The sequence below is a fragment of the Coregonus clupeaformis genome, chromosome 40 (genome assembly GCF_020615455.1).
Source record: "Coregonus clupeaformis isolate EN_2021a chromosome 40, ASM2061545v1, whole genome shotgun sequence".
In the NCBI taxonomy this organism is placed as follows: domain Eukaryota; kingdom Metazoa; phylum Chordata; class Actinopteri; order Salmoniformes; family Salmonidae; genus Coregonus; species Coregonus clupeaformis.
In genome coordinates, this window is record NC_059231.1 from 3,152,307 (window position 1) to 3,171,598 (window position 19,292).

General features: G+C 45.6%; 1 protein-coding gene across 2 annotated transcripts in view; it reads right to left on the bottom strand.

The window, feature by feature from the left end:
- Positions 1 to 18,416, bottom strand: part of LOC121555202 (glycophorin-C) — a 52,010-nt gene extending 33,594 nt beyond the window's left edge. Inside the window, exons 1-2 of one of the 2 annotated variants that reach the window (XM_041869045.2) lie at positions 18,085 to 18,416; positions 15,569 to 15,707 (exon numbers count right to left, since the gene is read on the bottom strand). In XM_041869045.2, the coding sequence (XP_041724979.1) occupies positions 15,569 to 15,650 (82 nt within the window). In that variant the 5' untranslated portion in view covers positions 15,651 to 15,707; positions 18,085 to 18,416. Of the gene's footprint in view, positions 1 to 15,568; positions 15,780 to 18,084 lie in introns of those variants that run through there. The other variant, XM_045212055.1, reaches the window with a different exon arrangement.
- Between the last annotated feature and the right edge of the window lie 876 nt (positions 18,417 to 19,292).

Consider the following 19,292-nt stretch of genomic DNA (forward strand, 5'->3'; position numbering starts at 1 on the left):
AGTGCTTCCATTCCATTAAGTCCAACAGTGGAACTTCCCGATAGACTATACAAAGGACAGAATGGACAGGTATGTATTGGTATGTACAATGGACTGCAATCCAATATTACTACATTTTCTTGGTTACATTAACTTTGTTGTCTGAGAAAACAATCGTGCCCCGTTAATCAAAATGGCTCCTTTGTTTGAGCTGACCAAAGCATCATTTTCTCTGCCACATTCCAGACACATTTTTCCCCCTTAAATATTCTATTCATGCACTGACCTCCAAGTTACCTTGGTGATAAGGATACGAAGGAAAGGATGGGTAGTGGTGGGTGGGAGGCATCTTATCAGCTCTAAAACCACGCAGACATGCAATTTTAAAGGGGATTCATATGAGAGGTTTGACTAGCCTCTATGATTTCATTAGCTAAACACAGATCCCTAATGGGAACCGCCATTTCACATTTTCTTTATACCGCCAATTAACACCGTGAATGCTAGTTACTTTGCTCTAGGATGGACACTGACAGCACTGACAGCGGACGGTATCTTCACTGATGGACTGTTCATGTTCAGTATTACCAGAAAGCATTGTGTTGAGCGATCTCATGCTAAACACAGTTGAAGTTGCATGGTAGGCATTTAGGCTAGATATAGTCTTGCGTTGCCATACCTCCAAAATCACCTCCCAAGCCTGGTTCTCGACGAGGCTAGGGTAGATAGTGGCGCTCTAGTGATGCAGGTTTATCATAATCTTCAGTCTTGGCAATGGAGGTTAATGACCGCCTGAGGCACGAAGCAGCAGAACGACTTCACGTTTGAATAAAGTTATCTCTATTAAAACGACCTGCCAGGCATAACTAATCAACGCATTCTAATGAGTTTCTTTCTTCTGCTGCTTTAGACTGGGTTGCTTAGGAGGAGCAATAGTGCAAGCAATGCCAGTGTAAAGGACATCACGCTGCTTGCTTAGCAAGTACCACTTCCTCCTGATTCGGCTCACACCGAAGCTCGAACCCAGGACCTCTGCCTTGCTAGCACATGTGATCACCCTCCTGAAGACACCAGCTGACGCCATGTGAAAAGAAAGCTATTCGCTGGCGAAAGTGGGGACACTTCAGGCTGAGGAGTAAGTTTCACACATCCCCATGTGCTACACAAATCAAATAAAATTTTATTTGCCAAATGCGCCGAATACAACAGGTGTAGATCTTACAGTGAAATGCTTACTTGCAAGCCCTTAACCAACAATGCAGTTTTAAGAAAAATAAGTGTCAAGTAAAAAATAGATAAGTAAAAAATAAAAATAATTAAAGAGCAGCAGTAGAATAAAATAACAGTAGGGAGGCTATGTACAGGGGGGTACCGGTACAGAGTCAATGTGCGGGGGCACAGGTTAGTTACCACAGGTTACACCAGTGCAATCTGGCAATATGGGAACATCGTTAATGAACTTGCAATGAGGTCTTTACAAACTAACACACAGCAAAGCAATTATCAGAATAGTTCTGTCTATATGGGCAGAGAGAGGTAGTTTACAGAAAACAGCTTCAAGGTTTCATTCAATCATGAAATCTGGCTGCGTATCTCAATCAATACAGTATACAAAACAACTCATCTTCTTTTACTCAATCCATCTCGCAGATACATGAGGCCATTTTCTATATATGGGAACAAAACAGCCAGCTGTTATCAGTGAATTAGGGTCCACTGAACAAACACAATTATCAGTCACCTTAGTCTAGGCCTCATGAGAAACAGTAGATAATAAACTGTCTGTGTTCAAGGTAAAATGGGATGTCGTCGGAGGTCTCGTAATTGTGCCAAGGATACTACGTGAAGCTAATTTGTGGAGTGAAATGCTCTGTACAGAGGAAGGCCAGGCCTCTTTGTAGCCTTGAGAGGAGTGGCGTAAAAGCCCAATTTATCAGCCAGTTGGTGGGTGAAGTGTTGAGTTGGAGTTACATTTTTGTCAGACACCTTTTTTTGTGTTAAACTGCACAGGCTTTACAAACCGGTATTTTCAGTGTTGAAAACGTGTTATTATCTGGCCTCCGATCAACCTGGGGTGAAAAGCATATTTCTTCTGGCTGTAGGCGTGATTGTACGAGAGATCCTATCAGAAAATGTGTCCTCGAGGGAGCGCTTCTTGGGACCTGAGGTTGTTTACCAAATGTTATGTGTTGTGTTATAACAAGTTAACTATGCAGAATTTTGTTTTACAGAAACCTAACCATGTGCCATGATCATCCAAAATGCAAATTTCCCTTCCACGGCTATTTCCCTGCTCGTTGCTACCCAGACAACCCTTCTCTGTTTTCAGACAGGGGATGGAATGCTGACCAGAACCAGAATTCTCAATGAAAACATTTCAATCACAGCTCTGTAAGGAAGCAAGGGAGCTAGTAGGCCAACAGCTGGCAGTGGGAGGGAAAGAAAGAGGAGGAAATGGAGAGACAAAAAGGAAGAGAGGAAATACAGGGGCGGGGCTTCTGTGCAGAGGCTAAGGGGAAGCCACACATTGGCAGAAGCTCTGGTTTGTCAACAAGTGGTCTGTACTGGGCCCCTCCACCCACTCCCCAGAACCACTCCCCAGAACCATTACACTGAACCGTTACACTGTGTCTCAAATATTTGGCATTACTCTCCCTTTTCACTTATCTTGCCTCTCCTCCCACATCCTCTCTCCGCTTTCCACTGTCTGTATCCGGCTGTGTTCCGGCGTTCATCTCGCTATCTCTCTCCCACTCTCTTAGTCTCCCTAGGCACCGTCTGCTAGTTCTGTTGCAAGATCAAAGTTATCCTCCTACAGTGATCGATGACAATGCTATCGTCGGACTGCCATGGAATACTCTAAAAGTAATTAACCCGGTGAGGAAGCCTCTAGATTGGCATCTGATCATTTACGATGCCACCATGAGGACGGCTCTCAATAAAACATTGGATCCAACATCCCAGCTCTGATTAAGACCAAAAAAAAAGTATCTTTCTTCCCCACTTGTAGCTTCACTTATTCATCGGACCCAGAGCTGTCAGAGTGATGGGTTAGGGTGCGCCCCAGATCCCCTCTCCGAGACTTGTTACCAGGAGCCTTACAACCTCTTCAATAACCTTACATTTCAGGTCAAAACCTCCTGTGAAGCACAGTGGTAACTTCATATAGTTGTGAGAAGGATGATAACAAAATGGATACTTTCATGATAATTATATCCTGCATGTTCCAAACAGTGTAATACATATTGAAGTGTAACATATTCACCTTGTTGTCAGAATTCATGGGTGTGTAACACTGTATTACGGCTTTGGGTGTTTGGTTTCGAGCACTGGTTTTCAGAATAAACCAATTATAATAGTCGGTGGCCTGAGTGACCAGTTAAAGATTGATAGATAACATTGTGGACACACATATTTCCTGAGTCACTGGGTGAAGCAGGGCTGGCTCTCTGCACATCCTGTTTGATGACAATGTCCAATATTTCACTTCAAAACAAAGACCGAAAATGATAACAAATCCAACTGGAATTAATGAGTCGTTGGCTCAGAAAAAGAAATAAGAGGAGCGTCGCAAAAATAGTGTTTACCAAGCACAAGCTCAGTTTAAATTTTCATGAAGGAAAACGTTTTATCTTTCAGAGAGGACGAAATAAAGGAAATGGGTTCTGAATTACTGAGAGAGTTGACATGTGGAAGATTGTGAATGACCCACTGGTCACCAGGTTACATATATAGTTATTTAGCGACTGGGAAATAATATTCTGTTTCAGGGAGATCATATTGGAAAATGAAGCTAGAAGGGAAGCACTGTTTGTCTTTTAAGATGGGTGGTCGACTGGAGATAGACAGCCCAAGGGCCTACGACCAAATTGTGAAAAACAGTTTGAGGATCTAATGAAGGTTTGGGAAAATATTGTGTTGGACACATACAGTAGTAGCAGCATTGTTCGTTCATCCTTTCCCCTTCGTCACGAATTCAGCCGAGGCTGCCCCTCCTCCTTGCTTGGCAGGTTTCGGCGTTCGTCGTCACCGGCTTACTAGCCACTACCTCTCCATTTATCATCACTCCATTTGTCTTGTCTTGTCAATCACACACACCTGGTTCTTATCCCCTCATTAGTCTGTGTATAAGTGTTCTCTCTGCCCCCTTGTCCTTTGTGAGTGATTGTTCGTTGTGTGAGTGAGTAGCTGGGTTGAGCTACTCTTTCCTTGTATGCAGCCAAGGTTGATTTTCCCTTGTGCTAGTTTCGTTCTGTCGCTATATACGCTACATTATTGTACACTGAATAAACTCTGGATTTTGGTGTTTTACCTCCTGCGCCTGACTCCGTCATTCACACCTCATGACACTTTTCTCCTTTACTTTTCTACAACAGTGAGAGAATAGATTCAGAAAGTCACACAACTTTAGAGAAAGAGGTGGTGCCCTGACTACGTGCCAATCATCAACCTCAAACAAATAGACATTCAAATAAACATGATTTAACCAGGCAGACCAAATTACAATTCCACTATGTTTTCCGAAATCTTTACTTGACCTAACTGACCAAAGTGAACCAGTCCCCCAGCAATGCCAACAGCTTTGCCCAGCCCCCACAATTGTCAACTGAAATTTAGGCTATTAATACCCAACTTAACAGATGGCCCTCGGCTGAAACACTTATTAGCCTTAAATCAGACACTGTCCCCTGGAGACTTTGGCTCAGGGATTTTCTAAAGGATTGTTATTTGAGAAATTAAATCACTTCCGTTCAGATGCTTTCAATTACCTCAGTGCTCCCCTGCTGGTTCCATACTACATCATTATGAAATCACACAAAGAGGAAAATAATTGCAGGCAAAAGGTTACTGGCAGCAGGAAGGAAGATCTCTCCCCCTGTGAATTATAGGAACGCAAGTAGTTGCATTATGTTTAGAGTCGGAGTGGCTTATGAACAATAACAAGTATCAGTTTTATTTTGGAGAACAACCACTGGCTGCACCATGCACTGTACAATCTAAAATAGGATAATATAAACAATAAAGAAAAGTTAGGGTTCATGAACTTTGAACTTTCACATTGTTTGAGACCATGGCGACCCATAACGTTATGTAAACCTGTCTGTCATTAAATACTCTATCCTGCTGAATTGTTCTGGTCTGGGAACTGGTGATAATGAAAGCTGAACAATGGTATCAGTGTTTCATTGACTTCCTCTCAACAGGGGGATATTTGCATTTTATTTTGCAGTATTACTTTAGTGCCTTGTTGCAAAGAGGATGCATCTTTTGGAATATTTTTATTCTGTACAGGCTTCCTTCTTTTCACTCTGTCAATTAGGTTAGTATTGTGGAGTAACTACAATGTTGTAGATCCATCCTCAGTTTTCTCCTATCACAGCCATTAAACTCTGTAACTGTTTTAAAGTCAACATTGGCCTCATGGTGAAATTGCTGAGCGGTTTCCTTCCTCTCCGGCAACTGAGTTTGGAAGGACGGCTGTATCTTTGTAGTGATTGGGTAAGTGTAATGAATAACTTCACCATGCTCAAAGGGATATTCAATGTCTGTTTATAAAAAATTAAAAAATACCCATCTACAGTACCAATGGATTCCCATCTTTGCGAGGCATTGGAAAACCTCCCTGGTCTTTGTGGTTGAATCTGTGTTTGAAATTCACTGCTTGACTGAGGGACCTTACAGATAATTGTATGTGTGGGTGTACAGAGATGAGGTAGTCATTCAAAAGTCATGTTAAACACTATTATTGCACACAGAGTGAGAGCCCATGCTACTTCTTATGTGACTTGTTAAGCAGATATTTACTCCTGAACTTATTTAGGTTTGCCATAACAAAGTCGTTGAATACTTATTGACTCAAGATATTTCAGCTTTAAATGTTTTATTAATTTGTAAAAAAAAAAAACAGAATAAAAACATAAATCCACTTTGACATTATGCAGTATTGTGTATAGGCCATTGACCAAAAATCTAAATGTAATGTAAGTTCAGGCTGTAACGCAACAAAATGTGGAAAAAGTCAAAGGGTGTGAATACTTTCTGAAGGCACTCGGAAAGTATTCAGACCCCTTGACTATTTCCACATTTTGTTACGTTACAGCCTTATTCTAAAATTGATTAAATAGTTTTTCCCCCTCATCAATCTACACACAACACCTCATAATGACAAAGCAAAAATAGTTTTTTTGATTTTAATGGCAAATGTATTAGAAAAAGATCACATTTACTCAATACTTTGTTGGAGCACCTTTGGCAGGGATTATAGTCTCGGGTATGATTCTACAAGTTTGGCACACCTGTATTTGGGGAGTTTCTCCTATTCTTCTCAAGCTCTGTCAGGTTGGATTGGGAGCGTCGCTGCACAGCTATTTTCAAGTCTCCCCTGAGATGTTTGATTGGGTTCAAGTCCGGCCTCTGGCTGGCACATTCAAGGACATTCAGAGACATTATTTTTTTTGTTTTTGTTTTTTTTACAGACACTTTTATCCAAAGCGACTTACAGTCATGCGTGCATACATTTTTTTTTTGTGTATGGGTGGTCCCAGGGATCGAACCCACTACCTTGGCGTTACAAGCGCCGTGCTCTACCAGCTGAGCTACAGAGGACCACAGACTTGTCCTGAAGCCACTCCTGCATTGTCTTGGCTGTGTGCTTAGGGTCGTTGTCCTGTTGGAAGGTGAATCTTCCCTCAGTGTGAGGTCCTGAGCGCTCTGGAGCAGGTTTTCATCAAGGATCTCTCTGTACTTGCTCCGTTCATCTTTCCCTCAATCCTGACTAGTCTCACAGTCCCTGCCGCTGAAAAACATCCCCACAGCATGATGCTACCATGCTTCTCCGTAGGGATGGTGCCAGGTTTCCTCCAGACGTAACGCTTGGCATTCAGGCCAAATAGTTCAATCTTGGTTTCATCAGACCAGAGAACCTTGCTTCTCGTCGTGTCAGTGTGGCCGGGCGGCCAGCTCTAGCAAGAGTCTTGGTGGTTCCAAACTTCTTCCATTTAAGAATGATGGAGGCCACTGTGTTCCTGGGGACCTTCAATGCTGCAGAAATGTTTTGATACCCTTCACATTTTCCAAATCATGTCCAATCAGATGAATTTACCACAGGTGGACACCAATCAAGTTGCAGAAACATCTTAAGGATGATCAATGGAAACAGGATGCACCTGAGCTCAATTTCGAGTGTCATAGCAAGAGGTCTGAATACTTATGTAAATAAGGTTTTTTATTTTGTTATTTTTCTACATTTGCAAAAATGTCTAAAACCCTGTTTTCACTTTGTCATTATGAGGTATTGTGTGTAGATTGCTGAGGATTTGTATGTATTTAATCCATTTTAGAATAAGGCTGTAAACTAACAATATGTGGAAAAAGTCAAGGGGTCTGAATATTTTCCGAATGCACTGTATAGATACATATACACACTGTATAGAGATAGATAGATAGATAGATAGATAGATAGATAGATAGATAGATAGATAGATAGATAGATAGATAGATAGATAGATAGATAGATAGATAGATAGATAGATAGATAGATAGATAGATAGATAGATAGATAGATAGATAGATAGATAGATAGATAGATAGATAGATAGATAGATAGATAGATAGATAGATAGATAGATAGATAGATAGATAGATAGATAGATATAGATAGACACTCACACACTTTCCTGTCTTTCTCCTCATTCTTCTTGGAAAGACACTTGGAAAGAGAACTCATCCCTCTCTTTACTGGCTGCCTTGGGGGTCATATCAGGCTGGGAATATAAAGTGGAGACATTATCTCTTCCAACCACATGGCAACTGTAGAACACTGCTTTCCCTTTTCCCGTTCCCTCTTCTTCCTTGCCTTGTCATGTAAAAGGCAGCAGTTGTCCCATTGCGGACAAGGTAAAGGGGGAATGGGAAGGTTCTGCGCCAGTTTTCTAATGGCTATGAAATCTTATGACAGGATCAGATTACTTGCTTCAGGCATGGTTGAGGCTGATTGGGGACAGATGGTGCCTGGTCCCGTGCTCCACGTTGCCTTGCTGCCTATGGGGATGTGTAAAGACGTTTGTTCTCTGCCAGGCTAATTATTGTAGACACAGACAGACCAGTGAATCAGGAAGAGAGACTGAGACAGATAAACAGAACCGTCTAGACCGTTGCAGATAGGTTTAGCGCCTGGCGAAGGCTTTTGGTCTTTCATAGAAAAGCCTTGAATGTTTGTTGCCGTGTTTTTGGCCTACTTAACTGCTTCTCAGCTCTGCCCCCGTGGGGAATTCTTGCAATTTGATTAACAAAAAAATAAATGTAAAAATATTAGCAAAATCTGAACCAACTTTTTGATATTACTAATAACATTTAGATTGAGTTTAGATTGTGATGTGTGTAACACTCCTGCACTGGGATTTACACTGCATGGGAGTGCTAGAAACATCTCAGAGTTGTCACTCTTTACCCTGAGTGGAATCAATTAAACACCTCTCCTGTCTCCAGAAACTGACAGACGAACACTCCAAGGGAATTGGAAAACTTAGTGGACAGCTATCCTCCAGGACCAGCATCCAGCCTCCCTGCCAGGCCCCTGATTGGCTCTTCCTGGTGTGAAGCTAGCAGCAGCGTAAGGCAGAGAGGGAGAGTGTGAGGTAGTTGGTGCTGCTGCTGCGGCAGCACATCTGTCCTGTTATCTCAGGAGCATTGAGCTGATGGGATTGGGGGGAATGGGGAGGAGACTCTGGGGTCCTAAGATAAACAGACACTACAGAGAGGCCTCTTTGGGATTGTTGTTGGGTCTCTCCCGTCTCGCCACATTGCTTTAGAACCCCTCTCCTCAACTCCCTTTTGGAGAAATCCCTCCAACCCCTGCGGTTCCAAAGCCAACATCCTGCTCCAAGAAGATAGGAAGGGTTATTTCCTGTTCCCATCTCTTGTTTACTTTCACTCCAGTTTTCTCCCTTTATTTTGTTATTGATTTCTCCAACTACCCCATCCATCCCAGCCTCAATCTACAGGGAACTGCCATATAAAGGAAACACCAACATACAGTAGATTGTCTTAACAGGGCGTTGGGCCACCACGAGCCACCAGAACAGCTTCAATGCGCCTTGCCATAGATTCTAGAACTCTATTGTCTGGAACTCTATTGGAGGGATGGGACACCACTTTGCATCCCTCATTTACTCATGTTTCCTTTATTTTGGCAGTTACCTGTATCTCTGTAGCACTTTCTCTCAATGGTGGAAGAAGTACCCAATTGTGATACTTGAGTAAAAGTATTGATACCTTAATAGAAAGTTACTCAAGTAAAAGTTAAAGTCACCCAGTAAAATACTAATTGAGTAAAATTCTAAAAGTATTTGGTTCTAAATATACTTAAGTAACAAAAGTAAATGTAATTGCTAAAATATACTTAAGTATCAAAAGTAAAAGTATAAATCACTTCAAATTCCTTATATTGAGCAAAGCAGACGGCACCATTTTATTGTTTTTAAAATGTAGCTAGCCAGGGGCACACTCCAACACTCAGACATCATTTACAAATTATGCATTTGTGTTAAGTGTGTCTGCCAGATTAGAGGCAGTAGGGATGACCACGTATTCTCTTGATAAGTGTGTGAATTTGACAATTTTCCTGTCCTGCTAAGCATTCAAAATGTAATGAGTACTTTTAGGTGTCAGGAAAAGTTTTTAAAAAATGTTATAGTAAAGTACAGATACCCCCCAAAACTACTTAAGTAGTATTTGAAAGTATTTTTTACTTAAGTACTTTACACCACTGCTGTCTCTCAGCCTCACATGCACTGTTACCCTCTGTTACTCTCTGAGTCTCTGTCTTTGTCTGCCTAATCCTCTCTGAAGGAAGTTCACTCTCTCTCTCCTTTTTTCTTCCTGTCTTCTTACTTTTGAAAGTAAAGTAAAAACCTACTGTACCTATAGTAGGCTAATGACAGCCACCAGACCAGCTGACTGACAGCCACCAGACCAGCTGACTGACAGCCACCAGACCAGCTGACTGACAGCCACCAGACCAGCTGACTGACAGCCACCAGACCAGCTGACTGACAGCCACCAGACCAGCTGACTGACAGCCACCAGACCAGCTGACTGACAGCCACCAGACCAGCTGACTGACAGCCACCAGACCAGCTGACTGACAGTCACCAGACAAACTGACTGACAGTCACCAGACAAGCTGACTGACAGTCACCAGACCAGCTGACTGACAGTCACCAGACCAGCTGACTGACAGTCACCAGACAAGCTGACTGACAGTCACCAGACCAGCTGACTGACAGTCACCAAACAAGCTGACTGACAGTCACCAGACAAGCTGACTGACAGTCACCAGACAAGCTGACTGACAGCCACCAGACAAGCTGACTGACATTGACCAGACCAGCTGACTGACAGTCACCACCAGACAAGCTGACTGACATTCACCAGACCAGCTGACTGACAGCCACCAGACAAGCTGACTGACAGCCACCAGACCAGCTGACTGACAGCCACCAGACCAGCTGACTGACAGCCACCAGACCAGCTGACTGACAGCCACCAGACCAGCTGACTGACAGCCACCAGACCAGCTGACTGACAGCCACCAGACCAGCTGACTGACAGCCACCAGACCAGCTGACTGACAGTCACCAGACCAGCTGACTGACAGCCACTAGACAAGCTGACTGACAGCCACCAGACCAGCTGACTGACAGCCACCAGACCAGCTGACTGACAGCCACCAGACCAGCTGACTGACAGCCACCAGACCAGCTGACTGACAGTCACCAGACAAACTGACTGACAGTCACCAGACAAGCTGACTGACAGTCACCAGACCAGCTGACTGACAGTCACCAGACCAGCTGACTGACAGTCACCAGACAAGCTGACTGACAGTCACCAGACCAGCTGACTGACAGTCACCAGACAAGCTGACTGACAGTCACCAGACCAGCTGACTGACAGTCACCAGACAAGCTGACTGACAGTCACCAGACAAGCTGACTGACAGTCACCAGACAAGCTGACTGACAGTCACCAGACAAGCTGACTGACAGCCACCAGACAAGCTGACTGACATTGACCAGACCAGCTGACTGACAGTCACCACCAGACAAGCTGACTGACATTCACCAGACCAGCTGACTGACAGCCACCAGACAAGCTGACTGACAGCCACCAGACCAGCTGACTGACAGCCACCAGACCAGCTGACTGACAGCCACCAGACCAGCTGACTGACAGCCACCAGACCAGCTGACTGACAGTCACCAGACCAGCTGACTGACAGCCACCAGACAAGCTGACTGACAGCCACCAGACCAGCTGACTGACAGCCACCAGACCAGCTGACTGACAGCCAGCAGACCAGCTGACTGACAGCCACCAGACCAGCTGACTGACAGCCACCAGACCAGCTGACTGACAGCCACCAGACCAGCTGACTGACAGCCACCAGACCAGCTGACTGACAGCCACCAGACCAGCTGACTGACAGCCACCAGACAAGCTGACAGTCACCAGACAAGCTGACTGACAGTCACCAGACCAGCTGACTGACAGCCACCAGACAAGCTGACAGTCACCAGACAAGCTGACTGACAGTCACCAGACCAGCTGACTGACAGCCACCAGACAAGCTGACTGACAGCCACCAGACCAGCTGACTGACAGCCACCAGACCAGCTGACTGACAGTCACCACCAGACAAGCTGACTGACAGTCACCACCAGACAAGCTGACTGACAGTCACCAGACCAGCTGACTGACAGCCACCAGACAAGCTGACTGACAGCCACCAGACCAGCTGACTGACAGCCACCAGACCAGCTGACTGACAGCCACCAGACCAGCTGACTGACAGCCACCAGACAAGCTGACAGTCACCAGACAAGCTGACTGACAGTCACCAGACAAGCTGACTGACAGTCACCAGACAAGCTGACAGTCACCAGACAAGCTGACTGACAGTCACCAGACCAGCTGACTGACAGCCACCAGACCAGCTGACTGACAGCCACCAGACCAGCTGACTGACAGCCACCAGACCATCTGACTGACAGCCACCAGACCAGCTGACTGACAGCCACCAGACCAGCTGACTGACAGCCACCAGACCAGCTGACTGACAGCCACCAGACCAGCTGACTGACAGCCACCAGACCAGCTGACTGACAGCCACCAGACAAGCTGACAGTCACCAGACAAGCTGACTGACAGTCACCAGACCAGCTGACTGACAGCCACCAGACAAGCTGACAGTCACCAGACAAGCTGACTGACAGTCACCAGACCAGCTGACTGACAGCCACCAGACAAGCTGACTGACAGCCACCAGACCAGCTGACTGACAGCCACCAGACCAGCTGACTGACAGCCACCAGACCAGCTGACTGACAGCCACCAGACCAGCTGACTGACAGCCACCAGACAAGCTGACTGACAGTCACCAGACCAGCTGACTGACAGCCACCAGACAAGCTGACTGACAGCCACCAGACCAGCTGACTGACAGCCACCAGACCAGCTGACTGACAGCCATCAGACCAGCTGACTGACAGCCACCAGACAAGCTGACAGTCACCAGACAAGCTGACTGACAGTCACCAGACCAGCTGACTGACAGCCACCAGACAAGCTGACAGTCACCAGACAAGCTGACTGACAGTCACCAGACCAGCTGACTGACAGCCACCAGACAAGCTGACTGACAGCCACCAGACCAGCTGACTGACAGCCACCAGACCAGCTGACTGACAGCCACCAGACAAGCTGACTGACAGTCACCAGACCAGCTGACTGACAGCCACCAGACAAGCTGACTGACAGCCACCAGACCAGCTGACTGACAGCCACCAGACCAGCTGACTGACAGCCATCAGACCAGCTGACTGACAGCCACCAGACAAGCTGACAGTCACCAGACAAGCTGACTGACAGTCACCAGACCAGCTGACTGACAGCCACCAGACAAGCTGACAGTCACCAGACAAGCTGACTGACAGTCACCAGACCAGCTGACTGACAGCCACCAGACAAGCTGACTGACAGCCACCAGACCAGCTGACTGACAGCCACCAGACCAGCTGACTGACAGCAACCAGACCAGCTGACTGACAGCCACCAGAGCTGCTTATGCAAACAAACAACATCAGGCACTGGCTGCTTCACAGACGCCGCTTTTGTACAGCTACTACCAGCTGGTTGCAAAACAGATCATAATTCTTCAACACCTATTCAATGTGTCCTGGCCCACAATTGGTGCTTGTTGAGCAAATGGATTGTTAACAGACCTGCATACATATGGACGATCAAATGTACATACACCTTAGCGTGTGATTAAATGAATCTTGTATTCAGGGTTGTGTGTGCAGTCATGTAGTTATAAACTCAAAGCCTTACATAAAAAATAAAAAAAACGGAATGCCTCACTCTGCTAGTTGTTTATTTGACCTCAGCAACAAAATGGCCCCCACACAACACAAGGTCATATTGCAGTCATACGGTGAAGGATACATAGACGCCTGAAGGAGCCCAGTTGGAGATACACGTCACATCACTACACGAGGATGACCCCATAGCACTGTTATGACCGCCACACTCATGTACTTCATTTGTGGTTCACAGAGGTGGTGCTATCGGCCTGTGCTGTATGTAGGGAATGATTCAACCTGTAGGCATGATGGCAGGTAATTGTCAATTAACATTAAAATCACATTTGCCCCATTGCACTTTAGGGACATCAGCAGCCAAGCATGGGAAGCTTAATCATTATCATTATCATCTTACAGAGGGAGTTACTGGAGCTCATCCTCTTTCAAAAGTGACAAGTCAGTCTCTAAAGTTGGGACTTTTTCATCTATTTTGAAATAATTGGACCTCTTTTTTTGCTTCAACCTAATTCCTGTCAGTAGTGACTGCACAATATCGAGTTAAATCTAAAGCCCTCAAATATTATTTTACGGGTTTCAGGTGTGCTGAAGTAAAATTAATCTCTTGCTTACGAGGAGAAAGAATAGGTTCACAGACTTGTGCACAGGTAATGTTACCCTCCCTTCCTAAAGCTCATATGCCTTATGGGGTGGAGAACCAGTAACTTGCTTAAGTAGCGGAAGAGAATGATATGTGCTGCTGCCTCTCCTCTGTTACCAAAATTGAGTTTAAAAATGCATCACCGGAAAATAGGAACAGTCAGGTCCTCAAAGACGGCTTTATAAATTCTGCAGGCGTTTGACTCCCTCTCTCCTTGGCCCATAGCTGCCTCTCTCATTGTGTAGCCTATAGGTGTATCGTGTGATAATATTTGATATTATGTTATTACCTTAAATGCTTGAGAGTATGATGTATGGAGAGAAAAACGTGATCTAGACACTGACTAGGCCAATGGCCGACGTGGTAGTGTTCTCCACGTTCCAATCACAGCCTCCCTTTATGGTCCCATCATTTATCCTGAAACCCACAGAGATTAATATATACGGTAACTGACTATTGCATTTTCAGAACTTCTTCAGCCAGGGTGCCTTCTTCAGCCAGGGTGCCTTCTTCAGCCAGGGTGCCTTCTTCAGCCAGGGTGCCTTCTTCAGCCATGTGCTTTGCTTCTCATATCCAGCCAGATGTTTGTTTGTCATCGCATCACTAATGAGGGTGTACTTTTTCTCATGACGAGATTGCGCCTTGTTAAATCAGAGATAAAAGTCCCATTAAACAGCAGTGTTAAAGTGCCTAGTTGTGAGAGCTGTTTTTTTCCTATAGGTTTCTAGATGTCACTCTGGCAACGGGTCCCCTGCTGTCAGGCCAGGGCCCAGCGGTCTGAGGAAGTCTATATTCACACCTGTCATATCGCCTGGCTGCTCCCTCTCCCCGACACCCGAGGAGACAACACTAGCATGCACAAGGGACAGCATAGCTGAAGTCTCCCCTGACTTTGAAAAGTGAAGGCATTTCTAACAGACAAGCATCTACCTCCTTTCCCCCTCCATACTTGTGTGCCTCAGGTATTTCTCTATACATAACCATACACTTCCAGCATGTATTTGGTCTGATAGCAGGTGGCAACCTGTCTGTCAAAGCATATTCAATGATTAATTCTCAAATCTTTGTAACAATTTCTAACAATTTTATCAATCTTCTCCTCCCTCCCTCTGCTTCTGTCAATGTTTGGCCACTTTACAAGGTAGCTCTTGACAGGAAACACAACGGTGGAGTAAAAAAACAAACAAAAAACTGTCAAATTATACAAGCAGCACTCAACATGCCTCTAGGACTGCCAGGTGTTTGATACGTGTTGTGCTTCAGGGGTTTTCTCTCTCAGGGGTCAACAAGGTCAGCGGTCATGTGCTTTACAATGTGGAGTATGGGGGTTGTCAGGAGTTACAGGACAGTGAGTCTGTTTCAGTACTTCTACTCCAAACTCTTCTCCCTTCTGTTTTACAGTGCAGCAGCAGAAGATGACGCTGCAGTCAGCATTTAAGAATGCCACGCATGCTTAGGGATTGTTCTGTTCTGCAAAGCCCAGGCTGCTCAGACAGGCAGAGAGCGGTGTGGTGTGTGGTGTGTGGTGGTTAAACGGTACCAGACCTGACCGTGGAAGAATACTCACTGGTTGGCATGAGTTGTGTCATGGCTTCTGGTTTCGCCTGGTCGGGGGTCGCGTTAAAGGCCACAGCCGTGGAGTTCTCCATTCCCGAGCAGAGCTGGTGTTAGGCAGGACGTCAGGAGAGGGGGATTGAGGGGGACAGCTGACAGAGAGAGGAAGAGAAGGAGAGAGAGAGAGAGAGAGAGAGAGAGAGAGAGAGAGAGAGAGAGAGAGAGAGAGAGAGAGAGAGAGAGAGGGAGAAGGAAGGAAGGAAGGAAGTCAGAGGGTAAAGGGGGATCCTGAAGGAGGAGCGTAGGGGTGTTATTCGGCTCTCTGTATCAAATCTCAATAGGAAAGGAAGTCTGAGGAAGAAGTATATTAATCTCTCAATCTCTCTTAGCCTGTTTGGTATAGGTGAAAGAAACTTCTACTGTACACACACACACACACACACACACACACACACACACACACACACACAAACACAAACACACACGCATGTACATACACCCTGGACTGTTGCGCTGATGCACTCACTAGATCTTGCTGTCCTGTCCCAGATTTAGGTATATGAATAACAGGCCACACCTCTAATTTCTACATAGACAATATCTAAGAGGTTTTGCAAGTATCTCACTCCAAACTGTCAATCAAATCACAGTGGGTCGTGGCTCACCAAGAATCTGAGGCTGCCTATCCGATCCCATTTCCTTGGACGTGGTCCATAATCCCTCCTCCCTCCCTCTGCTTCCCTCTGCTTCCCTTTGCTTCCCTCTGCTTCCATCTGCTTCCCTCTGTTCCCCTCTGCTCCCCTCTGCTCCCCTCTGCTTCCCTCTGCTCCCCTCTGCTCCCCTCTGCTCCCCTCTGCTTCCCTCTTCTCCCCTCTGCTCCCCTCTGCTCCCCTTTGCTCCCCTCTGCTTCCCTCTGCTCCCCTCTGCTTCCCTCTGCTTCCCTCTGCTTCCCTCTGCTTCCCTCTACTCCCCTTTGCTTCCCTTTGCTTCCATTTGCTTCCCTCTGCTTCCCTTTGCTTCCCTCTGCTCCCCTCTGCTCCCCTCTGCTCCCCTCTGCTTCCCTCTGCTCCCCTCTGCTCCCCTCTGCTTCCCTCTGCTTTCCTGTATCTGCAGCCTGCTGCTGATCCAACACCTTTCTAACAAACAGAGGAAGTGCAGCTTTGAGGAAGCATGGAGCACAGCCTTATCACAGTCAAACAGTCAGATATACAGTTTACTCTTGAGAGCTGAAAACTCTCCACTCACCCCCCTCCTCTGCCCTCCTCACACCAACCCTGTCTGTCCTGTCTGCCGTCTCCCCTGTCTGTCCTGTCTGCCGTCTCCCCTGTCTGTCCTGTCTGCCGTCTCCCCTGTCTGTCCTGTCTGCCGTCTCCCCTGTCTGTCCTGTCTGCCGTCTCTCCTGTCTGTCCTGTCTGCCGTGTCTGTCCTGTCTGTCCTGTCTGCCGTCTCCCCTGTCTGTCCTGTCTGCCGTCTCCCCTGTCTGTCCTGTCTGTCCTGTCTGCCGTCTCCCCTGTCTGTCCTGTCTGCCGTCTCCCCTGTCTGTCCTGTCTGCCGTCTCCCCTGTCTGTCTCCCCTGTACTGTCTACTGCTCTTCCTATGGTACTCAGCCAGCCTCTCTTATGTCACAATAGATGATATTCTTTGTGATCAAGCTTCCTCTGTTCAAAGGAATAATTAATGTGTCTAGTAGTTGAAAAAATTGCCTATTTTCTGGCCTTTGTACTTTGTGCCTTTGTGTTCAATTTTTAAAGTTAGAGCTTTATGTGACTCCAGAACTTTAGGTTCAGCACGCACAGAAGGTGTGACGCTCTGACATCACCATGGTTACACAGAAAATGTCAGTACCGGTAATTAACTTGATTGGGACCGAATGTCCTGGATCATTTTGCCTCAGAACTTCTGTGTCTTGGAGAGTATTGCAGTACCCAACCAATGTCAAGTAAACAACCATAATATTTTGACTCAAGGGTCTCATGTAGAATACAAGCATTGATTCTGAACTTAATTCATCACAGAAGTAATTTTTAACAACGTTTTCAGTGTTTGGTGTCTAATGGCTGACTGGTTGCCAGATGTCATTCCCAGCTGCACCGTCACATGAGCTGAAAGGGCAGTTTGACTTTAGTTTTCATAGAACGTAGATGACTGCATCATAGATGTATAAACCTACATAGGCTACTGTACATACCACTATCTGCCTCCATTATAACTTCATAGAAGTGTCTTATGTGAGGAGACACAGGTACACCTTGACCAACGTTGAGGTGAGAAAAGAGCCTTCTGGTTGTAACAAACCTCCGAATGGAAATGGCAGCTTGTGTGAGTAAACAACTAATCAACAAGTTGCCTCATCATTTCCTGCTTCAATAATAGCTATGAGACCACTGTGTAGTATATCTCTGTAAACAAACTTGAGAAGCTCTGCCTTCACCGGCTCTTTTATTATGACAACTGGTCATCTGTCAAGAGCAGGTGAAGGCAGAGCTTCCCGAGTTTTCACAAAGGACCTTCAAAGGAGCATGCACTCACCAAATTTCCAGAGCTGCACAGCAACAAGTTTCCAAAAACTCCTGCCTACACTCTCTAACTCCACTCTCCAAGAAGAAACTGTTATTCAGAACAGAGCAGCAGAACATTTAAAGGCAGTCAGTCCTCCCTCTTGACAAATCTTTCACCTTATACCATTCACTCAAATACTGTCTGTCGCCAAAACTTTTTTTTTAAATCTCTCCCTGAAAACCGGGTGTGCTGTGCAGCACGTGAACTGTGCTTTTTCCCCCAGTGCCTGTAAACTCAATTCCCTAACTAATGATCTCTTCTGCTCAACCAATGGACCGAGAGGCCCCTCCCAGCAACAAGCAAATGATTCCCAAGTGTTTTAACGCTGAGTTTCACTTTAGGCCAGGGTAGGCTAGAGGGAGGAGACAGGAAGAGGGAGGAGACAGGAAGAGGGAGGAGACAGGAAGAGGGAGGAGACAGGAAGAGGGAGGAGACAGGAAGAGGGAGGAGAAGAAGGGGCAGGGCGTTGACCTCTATCCAAAATGTAGTCTGTGAAGGACTGCAGTTGACTCTTAAGGCTGTGGACCGAGCAGAAACACATTCATCATGGGAGTTATGTAGTCCAAAACCTGGCATCGATTCAGACAAGGTTTGCTCAAACTGACTTAAAGGAGCAATAACAAAGGGACACCCCACTATTGCTTTGGTTAACAGCTGAGGGATGTGGCTGGAGAAATGTAACCACTCTCAAATTCATTAAACAGAGCTAAGGACTGACTATCCATGATATAAAAATTATAGTTTTAACCATGTTTTGAGGGTATACAGTGTTTCTTTACAATTACATTGTTTACAAACAATAGAGAAAAGCAAGCTTATATTTTGGGTTCCGATGCGGTACAACTGTAAAACTAAGAAGCTCTTGAGGCATTCATAAGTTATATTTGTCAGGAATCAATGGGTATATATAATTAATTTAAAACTCCCAAAATGGATGTACCAATAGCAGATTGCCCCTTTAACAGAGAGGGTTTCAGCCTATAGGGAATTCAATTCATGGCTCTAGAGTTACAGTTGTGTGGAATGAGGGAGAGTGATGAGAGAACGGGACTGGAATTTGAACAGCTGCACAATACTCAGGGAGTGTTCATCCAAACGCCATGTCTAGTTGCACAACACAGTACATGTAGCCAGAGCAGTTTAAACCTTGTCTGCCTTTGTTACCATTTTGTAAAAGA